Source organism: Hemicordylus capensis, chromosome 10 (genome assembly GCF_027244095.1).
Source record: "Hemicordylus capensis ecotype Gifberg chromosome 10, rHemCap1.1.pri, whole genome shotgun sequence".
Classification (NCBI taxonomy): domain Eukaryota; kingdom Metazoa; phylum Chordata; class Lepidosauria; order Squamata; family Cordylidae; genus Hemicordylus; species Hemicordylus capensis.
Window position 1 is genome coordinate 15,475,381 of NC_069666.1, and position 19,626 is coordinate 15,495,006.

A 19,626-nucleotide genomic window follows, 5' to 3' on the forward strand; every position below is an offset into this window, starting at 1 on the left:
GAGAGAGGTGGGGTTTGTTGGCTTCATTAAGGGTTGCCCTACCTCAGGAGTTCTTAAACTCGAGTCCCCAGATGTTGCTGGACTATAGCTCCCATCATCCAGTGTAGCTGCAGTCTAACAACATCTGGGGACTCAAGTTTGAGAAACCCAGCCCACCCTATTTTCTTGCACATCTGGAGCATTGCATTTGGGATACTCCATCACAGTATAAAGGAAATGTAGGCTGGGCAGGGTCAAAACTCCAACAGTGGCTCAGCAATTGCAGTACGGCAGAGCTACCAAAACCCATCGCCGAAAACCCACCTAACCCAGGCCATGTAAATTCGTCTGGGCAGAAAAAGGAAAGAGCAGCGGACACTCACCCTCCGCTTAATAGACATGGTAGCCACGTTCTGAAGCACCACATACTGCACCTCACTGCCAGAACAAAGAGACACAAGGGAATGTCAGTAGGGCAGGGCCGCCATAGCTCAAGCGGCAGAGCATCTGCTTGGCATCCAGAAGGTCCCAGGTTCAATCCCCGGCAGCATCTCCAAGATAGGGCTGGGAGAGATCTCTGCCTGAAACCTTGGAGAGCCACTGCCAGTCAGTGCAGATGGAGTTGAACACTGAAAGATGACAACACCAGCAAGTCTGAAACTAGCTGGGTGACTCTGGGCCAGTCACTTCTCTCTCAGCCTAACCTACTTCACAGGGTTGTTGTGAAAGAGAAACTCAAGTATGTAGCACACTGCTCTGGGCTCCTTGGAGGAAGAGTGGGATATAAGTGTAATAATAATAATAATATACACAGGGCTGCAGAAATCCACTAGTCTACTAGTCTGTGACAAGTGAAAAATGATGCCTGGCGAGTGAAAAAAGTCCTGATAAGCAATGTACCAACATTGCTTGACGTATAAAATATTTTGTCTGGCTAGTAAACTGAGCTAACATTTCTTCACCCCTGAATATACATATTGTGCTAAGTTTGTTAATCTGGCTAATATTGTTGTCAATGGTTATCTGCTTGTTAGCTATATTTTGGCTGGTCAAAGACTGTCGAAGTTATTCATTCATATAAATGTAGACACAACAAATATAGCAGATCTAAGCCCTATTAGGCCATTATGCTGTACCTGTGTTCAGATGTCTGTGCACTCGTACATGTTTTTGTCTGAGTGACTGTACCTGTGTTCATTTTAGAAGTGAACCTGGGTACAGGTCTCCTCAAATGCATTCCAAGGTACCTGCATTCTACATAACATGTGTACCTGCATACAGATCTGTACCTGTGTACACCATACACAGACCTTACGAGTGTTGAACACAACGTGGGAACAGCGCTCTAGTCGAGAGCGTAGCCGGCTTCTTGATTGCAAAATGAAATACACAGATTTGCCCTGTCCTTGGGATGCTTCCCCAAGAGGTGCAGGTAATACCAGGAAAAGAGCAAAGGCATTAGGGTGCTGGGACAGGGGAGGTTTGCAGACCTGTGACTCCTAAGGAGACGCACCAGTGCCTTAGCAATGACCCCAACCTCGGCTTTGGGAGCAAGGTGGAAATACAGCTGAGCAACAGACATCACCACCTGCAAATAAAAAGGAGAAAGAGAAGGATCATTGCCAGCAACAAGAAAACCAGCTCAGGTTGTATAGGGAAAAGAACATGCTATTCTTTTTGCTGCATCCATCGCCCTAAAGCTGACATGTACATAATGCCAGCTAAGAGCCCGCTGCAGAAGTATATTCACTGCTTTCCTCAGATGTATTCGCTTTCTTGCACAGCTTGGGCTTAGCTGGAACCCGTTTGGGGCAGAAGCTGAATTTGCAGCATCCTGATTGGCCAAGCCTTTGTGTCATTCAGGAAGCAACTTCACCCTTTCTTGGAGCCGGGCAGCACACAGCTCTGATTGCCTGGCCCATGTGTCAGTCACAAAGCCACCTCCCCACTGCCTGAAGCAGTTTTTCCAAGAGAGACAGAAAGCAAAAGAAAAAGTTTTAAAATGATAAAATATTGCTCAAACGCTTGAGTGAACAGGCATGCGGGGCACTTTTGAGGGGGAGCACAAAGCAAAGCAGACGTCGCATGGGGGAGGAATGACAACCAGGTTCTGATCTGGGGCCAGGTATGCGTGTCAGTAACAGGAGCTTGCGTGTGTGTCCATAGCAAAAAGAAGAAGAAAAAAGGCAGCTCTGCACCCTCTCCGCTTTGCAGAAGAGTAGAGATGGTCTAGTGGTAACAAGCGTGACTTGTCTCCTTAGCTAAGCAGGGTCCACCCTGGTTGCATATGTATGGGAGACTAGAAGTGTGAGCACTGAAAGATATTCTCCTTAAGGGATGGAGCAGCTCTGGGAAGAGCAGAAGGTTCCAGTTTCCCTTTCTGGCAGCATCTCCAGGATAGAGCTGAGAGAGACTCCTGCCTGCAGCCTTAGAGAAGCTGCTGCCAGTCTGTGAAGACAATACTGAGCTAGATGGACCAAGGGTCTGACTCAGTATATGGCAGCTTCCTATGTCTTTATGGGTGTATGTCTGGGTGTATGGCATTGGTGGGAGGGGTGCACATGGATGGATGGGGAGCACATCCTAAATGCACAGTGCCTGCCAGCCAAATTTACCCAGTCTTTGTCTTGGACAGAAAGCTTCTATACGCTTTCCATATGTTGCTGCCTTATACCTGATTTTACATAGAAAAATAAATAAATAAGACGGCTTCCTGTCTCGAAAGGCTCCCAGTCTAAAAATAAAGACAAGGATCTTTCCCAGACCAACCTGGAGATACCAGGGACTGAAAGCGGGACCATCTGCATACAACAAACAAAACATTTATATACAGCTTTTTGACAAAAGTTCCCAAAGTGGTTGACACAGAAAAATTAATAAAGTAATAAGATGGATTCCCGTCCCCAAAGGTCTCACGCAGTCTAAAAAGAAACACAAGGTAGACAACAGAAGCCGCCGCCACTGGAGGGCTGCTTTGCTGGGGACAGATGGGGCCAGTTGCTCTCCCCCTGCTAAATGTAAGAGAGCCACCACTTTAAAAAAGGTGCCTTGTTGCTCAGTTAGCAGGGGCTAACTGCTAAGCAGGTACTCTATCACTGAGCTATGGCTCCTCCTCATAAAACCCATGCCCATGGGATAGAAATGACAGAGAAAGAAACTCTGCCTACTTTCCGTTCACAGGAATATGGAGGAATTCTCTCTTGGATTAGATGGGTTCCTCCCCTCCCCTCCACCATCTAAACTGCACGCAGATCAACAGCCATGCACTAGCGGGAGCTGTAATACTCTCCCCATAGATTCCCGTCTAGAGGAAGCACAGGGAGGGGCTCACCGCAGCATTGCGGCTCTGCAGCAGGGGCTTGGTGTTGCGTAGGAGCAAGCGGTGGTCGGGGTCCATAACGTAGGGCTTGCGTTTCACCAGGGATGCAGGCTCGGCTTTGTCGTCCTTGGAGTCTTCCTCTTCAGACCCATAGAAAGCTTTCTCGGCATTCTCTTCCAGAAGGGACTCCTATCAGGTGCAAGAGGGCGAGAGGCACACAAGATGGATCGCTCAAGGCCATCTCAGAAGGGCCTCTCTTTCCTCTTCCATTCCATCCATGCATGCAATGCACACAACTTTTAGTTTACACCATTCATTCATTCATTCATTCATTCAATTCCTAACCTGCTTTTTCTACCACATTAACACTTGAAGTGGTTTGCCAATACAAAAAACACACCACAAACATCAGTAATTAAAACAGAAGCCCAACGGGTGGGAGGGCGGGGAGAATACACAGTACCATTTTTAATAGAAAACCACAGTAGCAAGTACTCCAGACACAGCCAGCCACTAAACATTAAAAGCCTGCTTGAATAAGTGGGCCATCATGCCTGCCTAAATGTGGCAAGGAAGGGGCCCAACATCCTCCTCTGGAAGGGTATTCCAGGATTGGGTGCCACCACCAAAAAGGACCCGTCTCTCACACGTGCCCGCTATATCTCTAACCATGATAGGGTGTCGAACAGGGCTCCTGAAGACGGTTTTAGGACACGGGCAGGTTCACAGATGAGGGTACTTCTTTATAACCCACACCACTCTCGGAATATAGCCCTATTCACATGTTATGTTCAACACCCATACAACGCAGGTACAGTGTATACAGGTACAGCTATTCACACGCTATACTGAACGCAGATATAGCAGTACATTTCCTTTCTATACTATGCATTTGAGGGGCCTGTATCCAGCACTGTTTCCCTGTAACAGGACTTTCCAGATATTGCTGACTACAACTCCCATAATCCGCAGCCAAAGGCCATTGTAGAAAAGGATGATGGGAGCTGTAGTCAATAACATCTGGGAAGCCCTGTAACAGGAAACACTGGTATCCAGGTTCACTTCTTAAATGAACACAGGTACAGTTATTCATACAGACCAAAGTATGAATATACAGACATTTGTACCCCCTAATGTCTGAATAGGGCTTATGATGAGCAGCAATGGCACAAGCAATGTGTTGCTCAGGGGGCAGAGGGACAGACCTGCAGCTTCTCTAGTCCTCCGGGCTCAAAACGCCAAAAGTCTCCACCCCCGTTTGTGCCTTCACTCACATTTTGGTTAGGGCTGAGGAACTGGGTGCGAGCATAGCGGGTCAACATGTTGATGATCACCACCTGACCCCACTCCTCCACATCAATCAGCAGATTGCACAGCTTGCGGTAGTTCTTGTGGATGAGGTCAATGCGCTCAGGGCAGACTTCTTCAAAGGCCATCACCACGCTGCCAGCCACCAACTGGGCAAGACAACAACAGGGGGGGGAATGGAGGTACCAGTAGCAGTTGTGGAAGACTCACACAGCCCCAGAAGCAACCATGTTTTCAGAACCCTCATCTAGGAGATGGTGAGTAGGATCCTGACCTGCTAAGGAACCAGAGTCTTTCCAGAAGATGAAATGTGGGAAATTCAAAGCTTTTGCACAAGTGTAATCTTACTCTTTGTACACACACTGCTGCAAGTTTCCACACTACTTCCTAGCATGATCTTACCCTCTGTAAGGGGAGGGGGGATTTAGCGTTTCGTTTCGAGTTTGAAACGAAATGTAAAATGCTCAAAAACATTTCATCAGAACAGCAGCCAAGTTGGCTGTTTCGACGAAACCCTTGAAACATTCCAAATATTCCGAGCACCATTTTGGAGGGCTGTTTTTCCAGTGAGAGCTGGTCTACTGATTGGGGTCGGTAGGTAGACCAGTCCTCCGAGGCAGGCCAATGCACAAAGTCTGGAGTGGAGGCCTGGTCCACCTGCCTCATGAAGCAGGTAGGCCAGGCCTCCACTCTGCTCTTGGAGTGTTGGTCATTCTGAGAAGAACCTAATAACTGGGGAAAGAGTGGATTCTTCTCAGAATGCAAGAGTCAGCCAGCAGGTGGCGCTGTGGAAGTCACACAAGGTCCCTGCTTGGCATGTGTCCAGAGAATAAGAGCACACTAGGAAGAACCAGCCTAGGAAGAAGCTTCTCCTTCTACAGGGAGGAAGATCACACTTGGGGTTTGCATGAAAGCTTCAAACATCCAATGGTCTGTTGCTTTCTGGAAGGGCCCCAAGATTCCAAGCCAACATCAATCAACAGCAAGCAGAACATTATTCAAATAGCAACATCCCTTTGCCCAGCTCCGACCTCACCATTCTTACCAATCCTTTGCAGGCCTAATCTTGTCACTCTTTTAGGGAAATTCAGCCAGATAAGTATCTTGTGGGGCAGGGTTGTGTTCAGTAGGACAACAGCCTCTCTCTCCTTATTTTTCAAAATATAGGCAAGCCGCCTCCTCCATCCCACCCCAGACTCTAGAGACACTGCAAAAGTATCAGTCTCACTCACCGTCGTCTTATCTGCCAGCAACTTCTCAATGACTTCTATTAACTGGTCCTTCTGGTCTGAGTCAAGGCTGTAAAGAAGGGAGAGAGAGGTTATTGTAAGGATAAATATAACCATGTACATGCTCTGGGCTCCTTGGAGGAAGAGCTGGATATAAATGTAAAATAAAATAAATATAAATATAAAATAATATAATATAAACAGAGCCTCCAAAAAGGGGATAATGCACCACTGAATTTCAGCATGCATCCCTGATGTTGCGCCTTGGTTTGGATCTGCAGAAATGACATCAGGTTTTGCAAGAGAGCATATACAACATTGGCCTTACAGGGGAAGGATGGTCTGAACCGGGGACCTTCTTTCTACAAAGCAGATGCTCTTCCACTGAGCGATAGTCCTTCCCTTACATCAGTGGTTCCCAACTGGAGTTCCTCTAGATCAGGGCTTCTCAACGTTGGGTCCCCAGATGTTACTGGACTTCAACTCCCACAATCCCCACCCAAAGGTCCCTGGGGCTGGGGATTATGGGAGCTGAAGTCCAATAACATCTGGGGACCCAACGTTGAGAAGCCCTGCTCTAGATGTTGCTGAACTACAACTCCCAGCATCTCCTGCTAAAATTTATTATGTCTGGGAATGCTGGGAGTTGTAGTTCAGCAACATCTGGAGGAACCCAAGTTGGGAGCCACTGCCTTAGGAGTAAGGAGGAGCTGAAGGGTGGAAAGTGCAGGTTCTTGTTCTCACTTACCTATACAGCTTGGGGATAGCATGAGCTGCTGTTTTGCGCACATACGGGGACATGTCTGAAGCAGCTTCCTTGATGGCCAGCATCATGATGGGCACAATAATGGGCACACGGATGCTGGAGAGAACCCGGAGGGCACTGGCCCGGATAAGCTGATTGGGATCCTGTGGGAAAGACGACATTTATAGTAAGCACAAGACAAACTTTTCCAACAGGAAGGTGTTTAATACAAACTCCCTATCCCCAATTCTTTACACCAGGGGTTGCCAACCTAGAGTCCCCAGACGTTTTTGGTTAAACTCCATGGATTTATCAATTTTATCCCCCTTGTAAAATTTAGAATAAAAGCCTCAAAATAATTCATTAATTTGTGGGGGGCGGGGCGGTTCAGATCACAATCTGCCTGGCTCATCCCAAAGAGAGGCAATATTATATCTATTCTTCATTAATTTTAATTTAAGTGCCAGAAGCTTACCGGCTCTTTCTCCACTTTCCCAATACTTTGATTTGACCCAAGTAAGAATTAAATCTACCTGTTTAGAATGCAAGAGATGAACTTCATAGTGAAGATTAAGTAGCTTAGTGTACTTATCAGGAGATGGAGATTGCCCATAATCAGTTATCACCTCCGTACGGGTTTGATTTTGTGAGCTGCATAAGAAATTACTACTCCCCACATATACGCTTTAGTGAATCCCACAGCACTAGTGAAGAGACTTCCCCAGCAGCATTATTAGCCAAAAAGTCACTAATAAGGGCCTGAGATTGGCAGGGCAATATCAAGAGTCACCTGGGCATGATCCGAGATCAAAATTGGACCTATTTTGGAGTTTAAAGTAACTTTAGTTAACAGAGCCGATATCAGGAAGTAATCTAGTCTAGAGGACATCTGATGGACTGGTGATATGGGTGCATATTCATGGCCAGTCAGGTTGAGCAATCTTCAATATCATAAAGCCCAAGATCTGACATTGTTTCTGCAATAATTAACCTAGATTTGGATCCAGCTAATCTATTAATATTTCTGTCCAGAAAGTGGTTCAACACTTCACTGAAATATCCTCCAAGGATAATATTATCACAGTCATACTCAGTCACAGATGTGGGGAAAGATATCTATATAAGAGTCAGGATTGTCTGAATTTGGCCCATAAATGTTACAAAAGGTAAACCATTGACTATGACCTTTGCTAGTAGGAATCTGCCATTTCCATCAAGCACTGAGTCAAAAATAATTCCGTGGAGTTTTTAGGGGTGTTTTTGTTTTTGTTTTTTAAATGAAAAACCCTAGATCTTCATCTCTTGAAGCAACAAAAGAAAGTGAGCTGATCTCTGCAGAGAAACCCAATTTACAACAGATGGGGGCTAACACCCACTCTAGCAAGCCAGGAATATTTAAAGACCTCATCTTTTGTCGGAGAAACTCCCTGTTATCTAAACTAAAATAAACTTCAAATATGATTTCTATGAGTAATTGGAAATATGCAGAGAAATCTAGTTTTTCATGAAGACCTTTTGGAGACACAGATTTCTGTGTAAAAATTCAAAACGCTGAAGAACATAAGAACAGCCCTGCTGCATCAGGCCCAAGGCCCATCCAGTCCAGCATCCTGTTTCGCACAGTGGCCCACCAGATGCCTCTGAGAAGCCCACATGCAATAGGTGAGGGCATGTCCTCTCTCATGCTGTTGCTCTCCTGCAACTGGTATTGAGAGGCATTAAGCTTGGATCTTTATTAGTAAAATGCTGTGGTCTTAAATTTGATTTTATTTCACTTATACTACAAAAAGCTCAGAGCAACTTTTAGATTAGGAGTTGGCTGTGGTCCTTCAGCTGGTGCCCAGGTTGACGAACTCCTGCTGAATCAGGCCCAAGGCCTATCTAGTCCTGTATTTTAACTCCCATAGAGGCCCACCGGATGCCTCTAGGAAGGCCATGGGCAAAAGCTGAGGGCATGCCCTCTTTCCTGCTGTTGTTCCCCTGCAACTGGTATTGAGAGGCATCCTGCCTCTGAGGCTGGAGGTGGCCTATAGCCATCAAGATTAGAAGCCATTAATAGACCTATCCCATGAATTTGTCCAAGCCCCTTTTAAAGCCATCCAAGCTAGTGGCCATCACTTCCATCTCAGCCCTCCCTAAGAGCATCCTGATTTCTGACCTTGAGTCCTCGCTGGAAGGTTGAGATGGAGAGCAAGGCCAGATCTTGCTGTTCTTCTGCATATCGGACCAAGTAGACATACACAAGCTTCTTCACCTGCCAGAGATACAACATTGGTTAATCATGTTCCCCCTCAAGAACGACAGGTTGCTTACCTCTAACTTGGGTTCTTCTAGTGGTCATCTGCGCTCTTACACGAATGGGCGCAAAGCCCATTCGTGTAAAGCACAGAGACCACGTTGAAGAACCTACATTCTTGCCCCCTCTATGACTCTGGTGTATTCATTTTATTTATTTATTAAAAATACATATATCCCACCCCTCCAATGTGCTGCTACTCAGGGTGGCTCACAAAAGCCACAGGAGATACAATAAAAGAAGCAATGAAAAGCAGTGTAAAAACAAGCCTCAGTTAAACCAAATTTAAAATGACAGCAGACCAAGGAACTGTGAGCGGGCCAGTTCAGGTGATGCCTTACTGGAGTCATCACTTCCAGCCTCAGAGGCACAATGCCTCTGAATACCATTTGCCAGGGAACAACAGGAGGAGAGAAGGCATTTATGTATGTATGTATGTATGCATGCATGCATGCATTTATATACCGCCCAAAATGTAAGTTCTCTGGGTGGTTTACAGAACAATGCATGCCCTCACCTCTTGCCTGTGAGCTTCCCAGAGGCATCTGGTGGGCTGCTATGTGAAATAGGATGCTGGACTAGATGGGCCTTGGGCCTGATCCAGCCGGGCTGTTCTTATGTCCTCCACGGACATCCTGAAACACTCCTGGCATGTCCCTTTAATGCAGTGTGTGTGTGTGTGTGTGTGTGTGTGTGTGTGTGTGTGTGTGTGTGTGTGCATCTAAACAAACGCTCTTGGCACATTCTTTTTCTAAATTGCACAAGCCGGTAAGGGATCTTCCTAAATGGCCAGAGAATTTAGGAGTCCTGTGATCAGTTGACAAAGAAACTTCACTAGTTTGCCACACTTCTAGTTTACTACAGAAAACAGAAACAATAGCACCAAGAGCCTACAATTCTCTAAATTTTATTCATTCTGAATAGACCAGGTCTGCTCAACGTAGCCCCCCCGCCAGCTGTTTTTGGACTACAACTCCCATAATCCCCAGCCACAGTGGCCAATAACCAGGGGTTATGGGAGTTGTAGGCCAACATCTGCAGGAAGGCTGAAGTTAAGCAGCCCTGGTAGAGAGAGACAGGGAATCCAGGCAGGGCATTTGAAGCTGCCTTATACCGAGTGAGATCCTTGGCCTACCCAAGTCAATACTGTCTACTCTGACTGGCAGCAGCTCTCCACGGTTTCAGATCGCTGTCTCCCAGCCCTACCTGGGGGTGCCAGGGATTGAACCTGGGACCTTCTGCATGCAACACATGTGCTTTGTCACCGAGCTATGGACCCTCCCCATGTATGAGCACTGTGTGGTTTCCTGATTTGGGGAGTGAAGACAAGGCTCACCAAATAGCCGATAAATCCTCCAAGCAAGAAGCATCCCAAGGCAAGGAAGTTGTCCCAGAATGCTCTATGCCCTGTCCCCATAATAATCACAGATTATAGTGCCCAAAAAGATTGCTACTTGAAATCCCATTCCCTATCCAGGTGATACTGCCAGCTGGCTATATATCACACCTTTACCATATTAACAATAGTACTTATGTAATTATATGTTTTTATTTTAAAATGCTGCTATTGCTTTTCAGCAAGAGTTTTCAAAGTGGGACAAAACTAAATTGAAACCACCACATCAGAGAATGTGGAAAAAGCAATCCATGAAAACAACTAAAACCTATCCGCTAGCAAAAAACAGCAGCAAAAAAGTATCAGCTTTTGTTGCTACCATCAGCTGTAGTGGTGCACCGGGGAAGTAGCTTGTCTAGAGCACAAGAGGCTGTTAGTTCAAATCCCCACCAATGTGCTTCCCAGACCGTGCCTAGTAAATACATTTGCAGTCACCTATATTGGGCAGCAGCAATATAGGGGGGTGCTGAAAGGCATCATCTCATAGTGTGCAGGAGATGGCAATGGTAAAACCCTCCTGTATTCTACCAAGAAAATCACATGGAATGTGATCACTAGGAGTCGACACCGACCCGATGGCACAATCTTTGTTGCCACCAGCGGGGGCTTCACCCCAGCCCACCCCCAGGAAAAGGTCCTGCAGACGCACATGCTTGAACCTATTTAGATACAGTAAATACAGAACATCAAATTACCTTGCTTGCACAGGAACCCTTAAAAACGAATACAATGGTCAATATTTAACTGGAGAAAACTTAGTAAGAAATATCCTTCATCTGGATCTACTCTACTCCTGCCACAGCCCTAGGGAGGGGGAGGGAGGCAGGAGTAGCTCCCACTGGAGCTGATGAAAGTTTCCCGCCCCCCAGGACAAACTGGATGCAAGGGGGAGTGGCAGTCTGGATTGGGACCATGACGGGGGGCAGTGATAAAGCTTCCCCCATCATGGTCCCAGCCCCAACAGCCTCCCTACACGTGCTATTTACAGAAAGGAAGAAAAAAGCAGCCGTGCCAGAGTCAATGTCAAGGTGTGAGTCACATCTGGTTGGCCCTTCAGCCTTGCTCCAGACTGCAGTCGGCGGGGCTTACCTCTATATTCTTGCAAGCCACATTTTTGACCACAGCTGGGAAGAGATCCGATGCGTTCTTGCCTCGGGCAATCATCTAGGGGCAGGAGAAGAAGCAGTGGGGTAGCTTGTCAAGAAGTCTGCAGTTCCCCCCTTCCCATGTTAAATTACTCCGTCACGCTTTCCTCTCGCCCGGAGGGCTCCCCAACCTTTTTTTTAACAAGTATAAACCCTTCTGTCATAAACGTTCAGTTCAGGTACCCCACAGATATTTTGTGAGAGAGACAATACACACACACACACACACACACACACACACTCTTATATGTTATAGTTATGGGATGGGCTACTCCAGTCCCTGGCTAAAATCCAGATTAAGTTACTCATGAGTGATTGACTGATTGATTGATTGATTGATTGATTAAGTGCCATCAAGTCGGTGTTGACTCTTAGCGACCACATAGATAGGTTCTCCCCAGGATGATCTGTCTTCAACTTGGCCTTTAAGGTCTCTCAGGGGTGCATTCATTGCTGTCGTAATCGAGTCCATCCACCTTGCTGCTGGTCGTCTTCTTCTCTTCTCATGAGTACTCTCACGGAAATTAATAGGACAAGTCAACTTGTCCCATTAATGTCAATAAGATCGCTTATGAGTAACTTAATCTGGATGTACGCCAGGGAAGGAGTAGACTGGCTCATAACTGTAATATATGAGAGAGAGTGTGTGTGCATACATCTACACATAAAAACACACATTTATTACCGTCAGGCAGAGAGGCTACTACAGTCATTGGCTCACATCCACACAAAGTCACTCATAAGCTGTCCCACTAAAATTAAACTATAATAGATACAATCTGTATATATGTAAGAGAATGTTTATTAATGTGCTTGCAGTAGGGAAGTAAAAGAACAGTTTGATACATGTAGGATGTTATTCAAACATTTATTTTATTGAATAATTACCATATATGCTAAATTTGAACAATAGTAAATTGGAAGCTGAGAAAGATCTTCTGTTTCTCTTGGGCATTGTCATTTTTGCATCAATCTGAGGGATATATTCAGAATTTCTTCTAAAAAATAAAAAAATTAAACCTTTCCCCCAGCATATTCTGATGTAAACAGGAGTTCACTGAGCTAATTTCAGTGGCTGGGTTGTTGTGTATGCAAAATTTGATATCTGTAGGTAATCAGAAAGTATTACTTTCTGTCGCACAACACATCGACAAACTCTTCAATCTACACACACACACACACACACACACACACCCCAAACAAAATGCTGAATCACAATTTATTTAGGGCATCACGAAAATTTACATAGTACAATTTTTCTGAGGGGAAATATTTGCAAATTTTATGCAATGAGAAAAAAAAATGTGCATGGGAGATTTTTCCTGATCCCCCCTATCTCCATCTCTGTATCGATTTCCCTGAATCAGTTCAGGCTCCGGCATTCGAACCGGTTCGGTGGGGCGGATCCTTTAAAAAGCAGGTAAACAGGACCCTGCCTGCTTTTTAAAGGAACTGACCCCCTCCCCGCCTGCCTGGGCCATTCACACACATCTCTGCATACGAGTGCCAATGTCCCACAAATAGGCAGCTGGGAGCCACACTGCCCTTTCCCCAGGCACCACGAGAGTGCCCCAAGGGGGAAGCACCATGACCTTTGGCTGTCATGTGCAACAAGGGGCTCACCGCCACAATCCTCTTCATGGCCTCCAGCTTCAGCGAATCCTTGTTACTGTCCAGCATCTCCTTCAGGTCATCGTGCCTGCAAAACACAGACTAGTCACATCACAGGAAGTGGACTCAATTCCATGCTCATCTGCTACAGCAAACACAAAGCCTTGGGGGGCACCTTAAAGAAATGGATAGTGGTGCAAGCCTTTGGAGGCAAAGGACCACATTGTCAGATGCATAAAGCAGTCATCTAATAGGGAACGACATATACACTCTGCATACCAAGAAGAGGAGAAAAAGTGCCCCTGAAAAAGCAAGGAGGATAGAACAGGAAAGTGCAGTGCGTGTATTTCTACTTCCCACACCCACCTCACTAACCGAGCCTCATCTCAACATTTTTTGTATTTAATAACCTTTATGTTTCATTATTCATAAAATCATAGGACTGTAGAGTTGAAAGGGACCCCGGAGGCCTTCTAGTCCAACCCCTGCTCAGAGCAGGAATCTGCTACAGCATCCCTGACAGATGGCCGTCCAGCCTCTGTTTGAAAGCCTCCCGTGGAAGAAAGCCCACCACTGCATGTGGCAGACGGTTCCACCGTCAAGCAGCTCTCCCATCCAAATTTTCAAAAGGTAACAGAAATGATCCTGCTATTCAAATAATTAGACCAGAATTATATCCGCTAAATATAACCCGCAAATTATATCCCAGGCACCTGTGTTGGGAATTACAGGATTGGGTGGATCAAGAAAATATCTTAGAGGAGGAATAAGCAGGATTTAGACTGAGACATTCCACCATGGATCTTGGGCTAGGGATGTGCATGGACCCGTCCGGCCCTTTTAAGGGCCTCCAAACCTGTTCAGACAACTAGCTGTTCGGCCGGTTCGAAGGCGGGAGGGGTCATACTTTAAGGTCAGGGGAGGGTATGCTTACCCCACCCTCTGCTTCCCCCCCCACTGGCACTCTGTTATTCAAGGCTCCTTTGGGGCTGCAGCATACCTCCCTGCTTCCCTCTCCCCTCTTTGCCTGGAAGTGCCCAGAAGTACCTGGCTTGCATGCCTTGTGCGCCTTGCGTGCCAGGCACTCCCGGGCAAAGAGGGGAGGGGGCGGCAGGGAGGTATGCTGCCAGCCCAATGCAGCCTTGAACAAGGGAGTGCTGGGGGGGGAGCACACCCTGCCCCGCTCTTAAAGTGCAACTCACACCCCCGCCTTTGAACCACCCCCCACCTGGTTCCGTACACATCCCTCTCTTGGGCTCGTTTTGCAGCACTTGTTGGAAAAATACTCCTCTGATTCCAATAGGTCACTTTATGCAGCCTTCATAGATTTCAAGGAGCCTTTGATTCAATCTCTAGGGACATTTTATGGGGCAAGCTTAAAGATTCCACAATTGATAAACAAATGGATAAACTACATGAGAACAGAAGTCTGAGGGTTAGATGTCATGGGCAGGGCCAGCTCTCCTATCCCGTTCCCACCCATAAGGGCGTTAAATAGAGCTGTATATTAGCCCCCTTCTTGTTTATCTATAGCAACTCCTTAGTTAAACAACTGCAGAGTTTGGATTTACACGCCCCAAAGTTAACAGACAAGCATTTATCTATTCTGCTAAATGCAGACGATACTGTGATTTTATCACTGACACCAGTTGGTCTTAAGAGAGCACTCAAGGCCCTTGCCTAACATTCTGTCGAAGAACATTTTGCAAACCATTCAACTACCCAAAGACAAAGATTATGGTCTTTGCAAAAAGACCAAGGATTCACAAGTGGAGTGCTGGTGGCCATCTCATCGAACAGGTGAAAAGGAGGAGCAAGTACGCAGCTTAGAGGTATTACTGGACCCGGCTCTGCTTTTGGAAGCTCAGGTGAAGGCGGGGGCCAGGGGTGCCTTTGCACGGCTTTGGCTAGTGCGCCAGCTGCATCCCTTTCCCAAGAAGGTAGATCTGGCCACAGTTACCCATGCCTTAGTCACGTCGTGGCTGGGTTACTGTAACACGCTCTACATGGGGCTGCCCTTGAAGGATATCCAGAAACTGCTGCTAGTGCAAAATGCAGCAGCTAGGGTTTTATCTGGAGCTGCCTGGTGGGAGCACATCACACCTATCCTGAAAGAGCTGCACTGGCTGCCAGTTTGTTTCTGGGTCCAATTCAAGGTGCTTGTTTTGACCTTTAAAGCCTTTAACGGTTTGGGCCCGGGATACCTGAGGGACCGCCTGCTCCCAAGGGTTGCTGCCCACTTGACAAGGTTATCTGAGGGGGCCCTGCTCCAGGTACCGACAATGAGGGAGGCTCGGTTGTCATGCATGCAGGACAGGGCCTTCTCTGTTGCTGCCCCCAGACTCTGGAAGGCTCTCCCGGTGGCTATTCGCTCCTCAGTTTCCATCACAGCTTTTAGAAAGCATGTTAAATCTTGGCTTTTTACCCAGGATTTTATGTGATTGTCTCTACTGCTGCTCTTTGTGTTGCTTTTATGTTTGTGTTTTAAATTTTTAATCAGATTTGTTTTATATCTTTAGCTTAATATTTTAATTGTGTCTTTTTTACAATCTTGTTTTTTAATTTTTGCTGTAAACCACCTTGGGATTGTTTTAATGAAAGGCGGTATATAAATTTAACAATAAATGAATGAATAAATAAAAGCTTCATGTACTTGGGTGCTGTTTTTCCAGCCTCAGGGAAGAAGACAACCCAGGCCAACTGTGTAACTTCATCAAGGGAGTGATGCAGCCATTCTAAGGTTTTTTTCATTCAAAGGGTGGAAGCTATTTACCAGCAGCTATTAAATTATTTGCGGCTAAGCCTCTGTTGCAGCTCCTTTATGGAGCCCAGTTACACCTAGCCTTCTAATGTTGCCATGCTTGAAAGGACACAATCTAGATTTCCAAGAGCATTGTTTCATAACTCAAGAGGCATCTCAAATGCAGTTTTGAGGTTGGTGGCTGGATTGATGAGGGTTGAAGCCAGTCTGGATGTCTATGCCAGTGAGGTGTAGTGGTTAGAGTGCTGGACTAGGACCGGGGAGTATGTAGTACACCGCTCTGGGCTCCTTGGAGGAAGAGCGGGATATGAATGTAATAATATTAATAATGTCTCCCATTCAAATGCAAACCAGGGCAGACCCTGGCTAGCAAAAGGGACAATCCAGAGAGGAGAGCTGGTCTTGTGGTAGCAAGCATGACTTGTCCCCTTAGCTAAGCAGGGTCCACTCTGGTTGCACATGAATGGGAGACCTGATGTGTGAGCAGCATAAGAGATTCTTCTTAGGGGATGGAGCTGCTCTGGGAAGTGCAGAAAGTTTCCAAGTTCCCTCCCTGGCAGCATCTCCAAGATAGGGCCGAGACTCCTGCCTGCAACCCTGGAGAAGCCGCTGCCAGTCTGTATAAACAATACTGAGCTAGATGGACCAGTGGTCTGACTCAGTATAAAGCAGCTTCCTATGTTCCCTGCTTGCTACCACAAGACCAGCTCCATTTGCACTGCTAATGAAGCTGTGCGGAAGCTCAGAATTCAGCTGTTGCTTTCCATTCTGTAGCTGTGAAATGTACAAACCGGTTGCACATCACTGACCCAGGCCAGAAAGCCATCTACGTAGCACTGCTAGCATGCACGAGACGCGACACGCCACCCCGCTGGGAGAAAGGCGGGCAGAAGCAACCACACTTTGAAGGCTTCTCTCATGCCCCACCCTCCGCGAAGGAGCAAAGGCATCACTCAACACACTTCCAAAGACAATTGCTAACATCTATGACTAAGGAATCGGGTAGGAGGCATCTATTTGCGTAGTGGAGCACTTGAGAGGAGCCTTCCAGGACAGCAGCCTCTGACCCTGTCCTCCTCCGAGTTCTCCTGTCTCCTAAGAAGAGCCCTGCTGGAACAGACCTTCAAGTCCAGCATCCTGGTGGGAACCTCTGAGAAGTCCACAAGCAGAACAGGAAAGCAAGAGCCTTCTCCCTCCAGTTCTCCCCAGCATCTGTACAGTATTTGGAGGCATCCTGTCTCCAAACATGGAAGTTCAATACAGGAGGACCTCGTTAATCATGGGTCCAGCACTCAGAAACTCACATATCCATGGTGAGGTGAAGGACACCCAACCTCAGTATATATACACGGGGCAGAGAGGTGGGGAGAAAGGGTTAAACTCAGGTATCTGTGAGTTGAGGTGGCCGGAAATGACCTCTGATTTCAGGGTGGCATCCATGGCACACACACCCCAACTTTTTGCCCTCACAACAACCCTGTGAGGTAGGTTAGACTGGAGCTCGTGACTGGCCCAGGACCAGTCACTGAGCTTCATGACTGCATGAGGATTTGAATCTGGGCTTTTCTAGTTTAGCCATTACGATATTGGATCTAAGGCAGGGTTCCATACACCTGAGAGCATTTGGCCACTGGAGCAGTAGATGATAGGAGTTGTAGTCCAACAACCTCTGGGGACCCACGTTTGAGGGAATGACTTGATTAGCAAGCCAGAGGTTGCCAGTTCGAATCCCCATTGGTGTGTTTCCCAGGCTACGGGAAACACCTATATTGGGCAGCCGCGATACAGGAAGATGCTGAAAGGCATCATCTCATACTGCGCGGAAGGAGACAATGGTAAGCCCCTCCTGTATTCTACCAAAAGACAACCACAGGACTCTGTGGTCGCCAGGAGTCAACACTGACTCGACAGCACACATTACCTTTACTTTATCATATCCCTCTTGGTCTTATTAGTTGCCCATTAAACTAAAAAAGTCTCAAATGTGTTAACGTCTTCTTCACACATCCGTCAGTCCACAGCTTCAGCAGACTTCAATGCACAGATACTGTCTGGTCTCACACACATGAGACTATGTTCTTACAGACAAATTCATGGGAGGACAGGTCTATCAATGGCTACTAGTCTGGTGGCTATTAGCCACCTCCAGCCTCAGAGGCAAAATGTAGGGATGTGCACAAAATGTCTCATACACATCTAGGGCAGCAGTGAGCGGGCACTTTAAAGCCAGGTCTTAACTGCCCCTCCGTTACACCTTTGCTGCTCTCTGTTTGCCCAGCTGCATTGGCTTAGAAACAGGATGTTCCCTGTTCCCAGCAGGAAATGGCGTCTGAGCATATGCAGACACCATCTTGAGTGGTCAGACCTGCCTTTCTCCCTTTAAAGTGCCCGCTTGTCCCCAGATGAAACAATGGCAGCTCGAAGCATTTCATCACCTCGAAACAGAGGTGACGAAATGCTTCGAGCACATCCCTAGCAAGATGCCTCCCAATACCAGCTGCAGGGGAGCAACAGCAGGAGAGAGGGCACGCCCTCACCTCTTGCCTGTGAGCTTCCCAGAGGCATCTGGTGGGCCCTTGTGGGAAACAGGATGCTGGACTTGATAGGCCTTGGGCCTGATCCAGCAGGGCTGTTCTTATTTTCTTACATCCTAGAGAAGGCCTGTTCAACTTAGCCCCCCCTCCAGCTGTTTTTGGACTACAGCTCCCATAATCCCCAGCCACAGAGGCCAATAGCTAGGGATTATGGAAGTTGTAGGCCAACATCTGCAGGAGGGCTGAAGTTGAGCAGCACTGTCCTAGACGATGGTCTTGGGTTTCAGCATGCATCCGAGCTGGCCTATGAGAGGAGAGCTGGTCTTGTGGTAGCAACCATTAGCTAAGCAGGGTCCGCCCTGGTTGCATTTGAATGGGAGCCCACATGTGAGCCCTGTAAGATATTCCCCTCAGGGGATGGGGCCTCTCTGGGAAGAGCACCTAGGCTCCAAGTTCCCTCTCTGGCTTCTCCAAGATAGGGCTGAGAGAGATTCCTGCCTGCAACCTCGGAGAAGCCACTTCTAGTCCGGGTAGACAATACCGAGCTAGATAGACCAATGGTCTGACTCAGTAGATAGCAGCTTCCAATGTCCCTACCTCGCTCTAGGTCATGCAAAGGACGGAGAGGAGAGAGCCAACTCCAAGTCACAGCAGGTGGTGCTAGAGCACACCTGGAAGAAGAAAGATCTCCAGCGAAACCCAAATCCGCAGGGAAATGGGGCAGCTCCTATCTTTGTTACCAGCTCCAAAGGCCACGCAGTGGACAGAAAAAGCCTCCCAAGTACCCGGCAGAATCGGAAGGCGCGCCCATCTACAAACTTTACAACTCTTCTGCCCATAAACTAATCCAGCACTATTATGCCTTGCTCCAAACCCAGCACGTTATCTCTGGTCGTTATGGTAACCAAGGAACGAAACCTTGAGCCCCGTAGACAGGGATCTATCTCAACACAACACATGATAGGAGCTCAGGGCCCACACCCGACTGTCTCCCAGAAAGAAGGCACTGCTCAGAGGCAGGGCACATGGTCTGCGTACAGAGGGTTTCAGATTCAATCTGCTGCTAAGCGGGACCCAGGTAGCAAGGCTGCAAAAGACTCTCCTGCAGACCAGGAGAGCTGGTCTGGCATGCCCTCAGCTCCTGCCTGTAGGCTTCCAGAGGCATCTGGTGGGCCACTGTGTGAAACAGGATGCTGGACTAGATGGGCTTCCTTGGGCCTGTTCCAGCTGGGCTGTTTGTATTAGGAGAGGTGGTAGCAACCATGAATTGTTCCTTTTGCCAAGCAGGGTCCATCCTGGTTGG

The 19,626-nt window shown here is 47.2% G+C and overlaps 1 protein-coding gene across 5 annotated transcripts in view; it reads right to left on the minus strand.

The window, feature by feature from the left end:
• AP3B2 (adaptor related protein complex 3 subunit beta 2) overlaps positions 1-19,626 on the minus strand; it is a 73,939-nt gene that overhangs the window by 32,717 nt on the left and 21,596 nt on the right. For all 5 annotated transcript variants that reach the window (XM_053272764.1, XM_053272762.1, XM_053272763.1 and 2 more), the window contains exons 2-10: positions 13,041-13,116; positions 11,362-11,436; positions 8,739-8,834; positions 6,584-6,744; positions 5,839-5,905; positions 4,573-4,755; positions 3,311-3,487; positions 1,470-1,567; positions 363-417 (exon numbers count right to left, since the gene is read on the minus strand). In XM_053272764.1, coding sequence (XP_053128739.1) covers positions 363-417; positions 1,470-1,567; positions 3,311-3,487; positions 4,573-4,755; positions 5,839-5,905; positions 6,584-6,744; positions 8,739-8,834; positions 11,362-11,436; positions 13,041-13,116 — 988 coding nt within the window. The remainder of the gene's footprint in view (positions 1-362; positions 418-1,469; positions 1,568-3,310; positions 3,488-4,572; positions 4,756-5,838; positions 5,906-6,583; positions 6,745-8,738; positions 8,835-11,361; positions 11,437-13,040; positions 13,117-19,626) is intronic.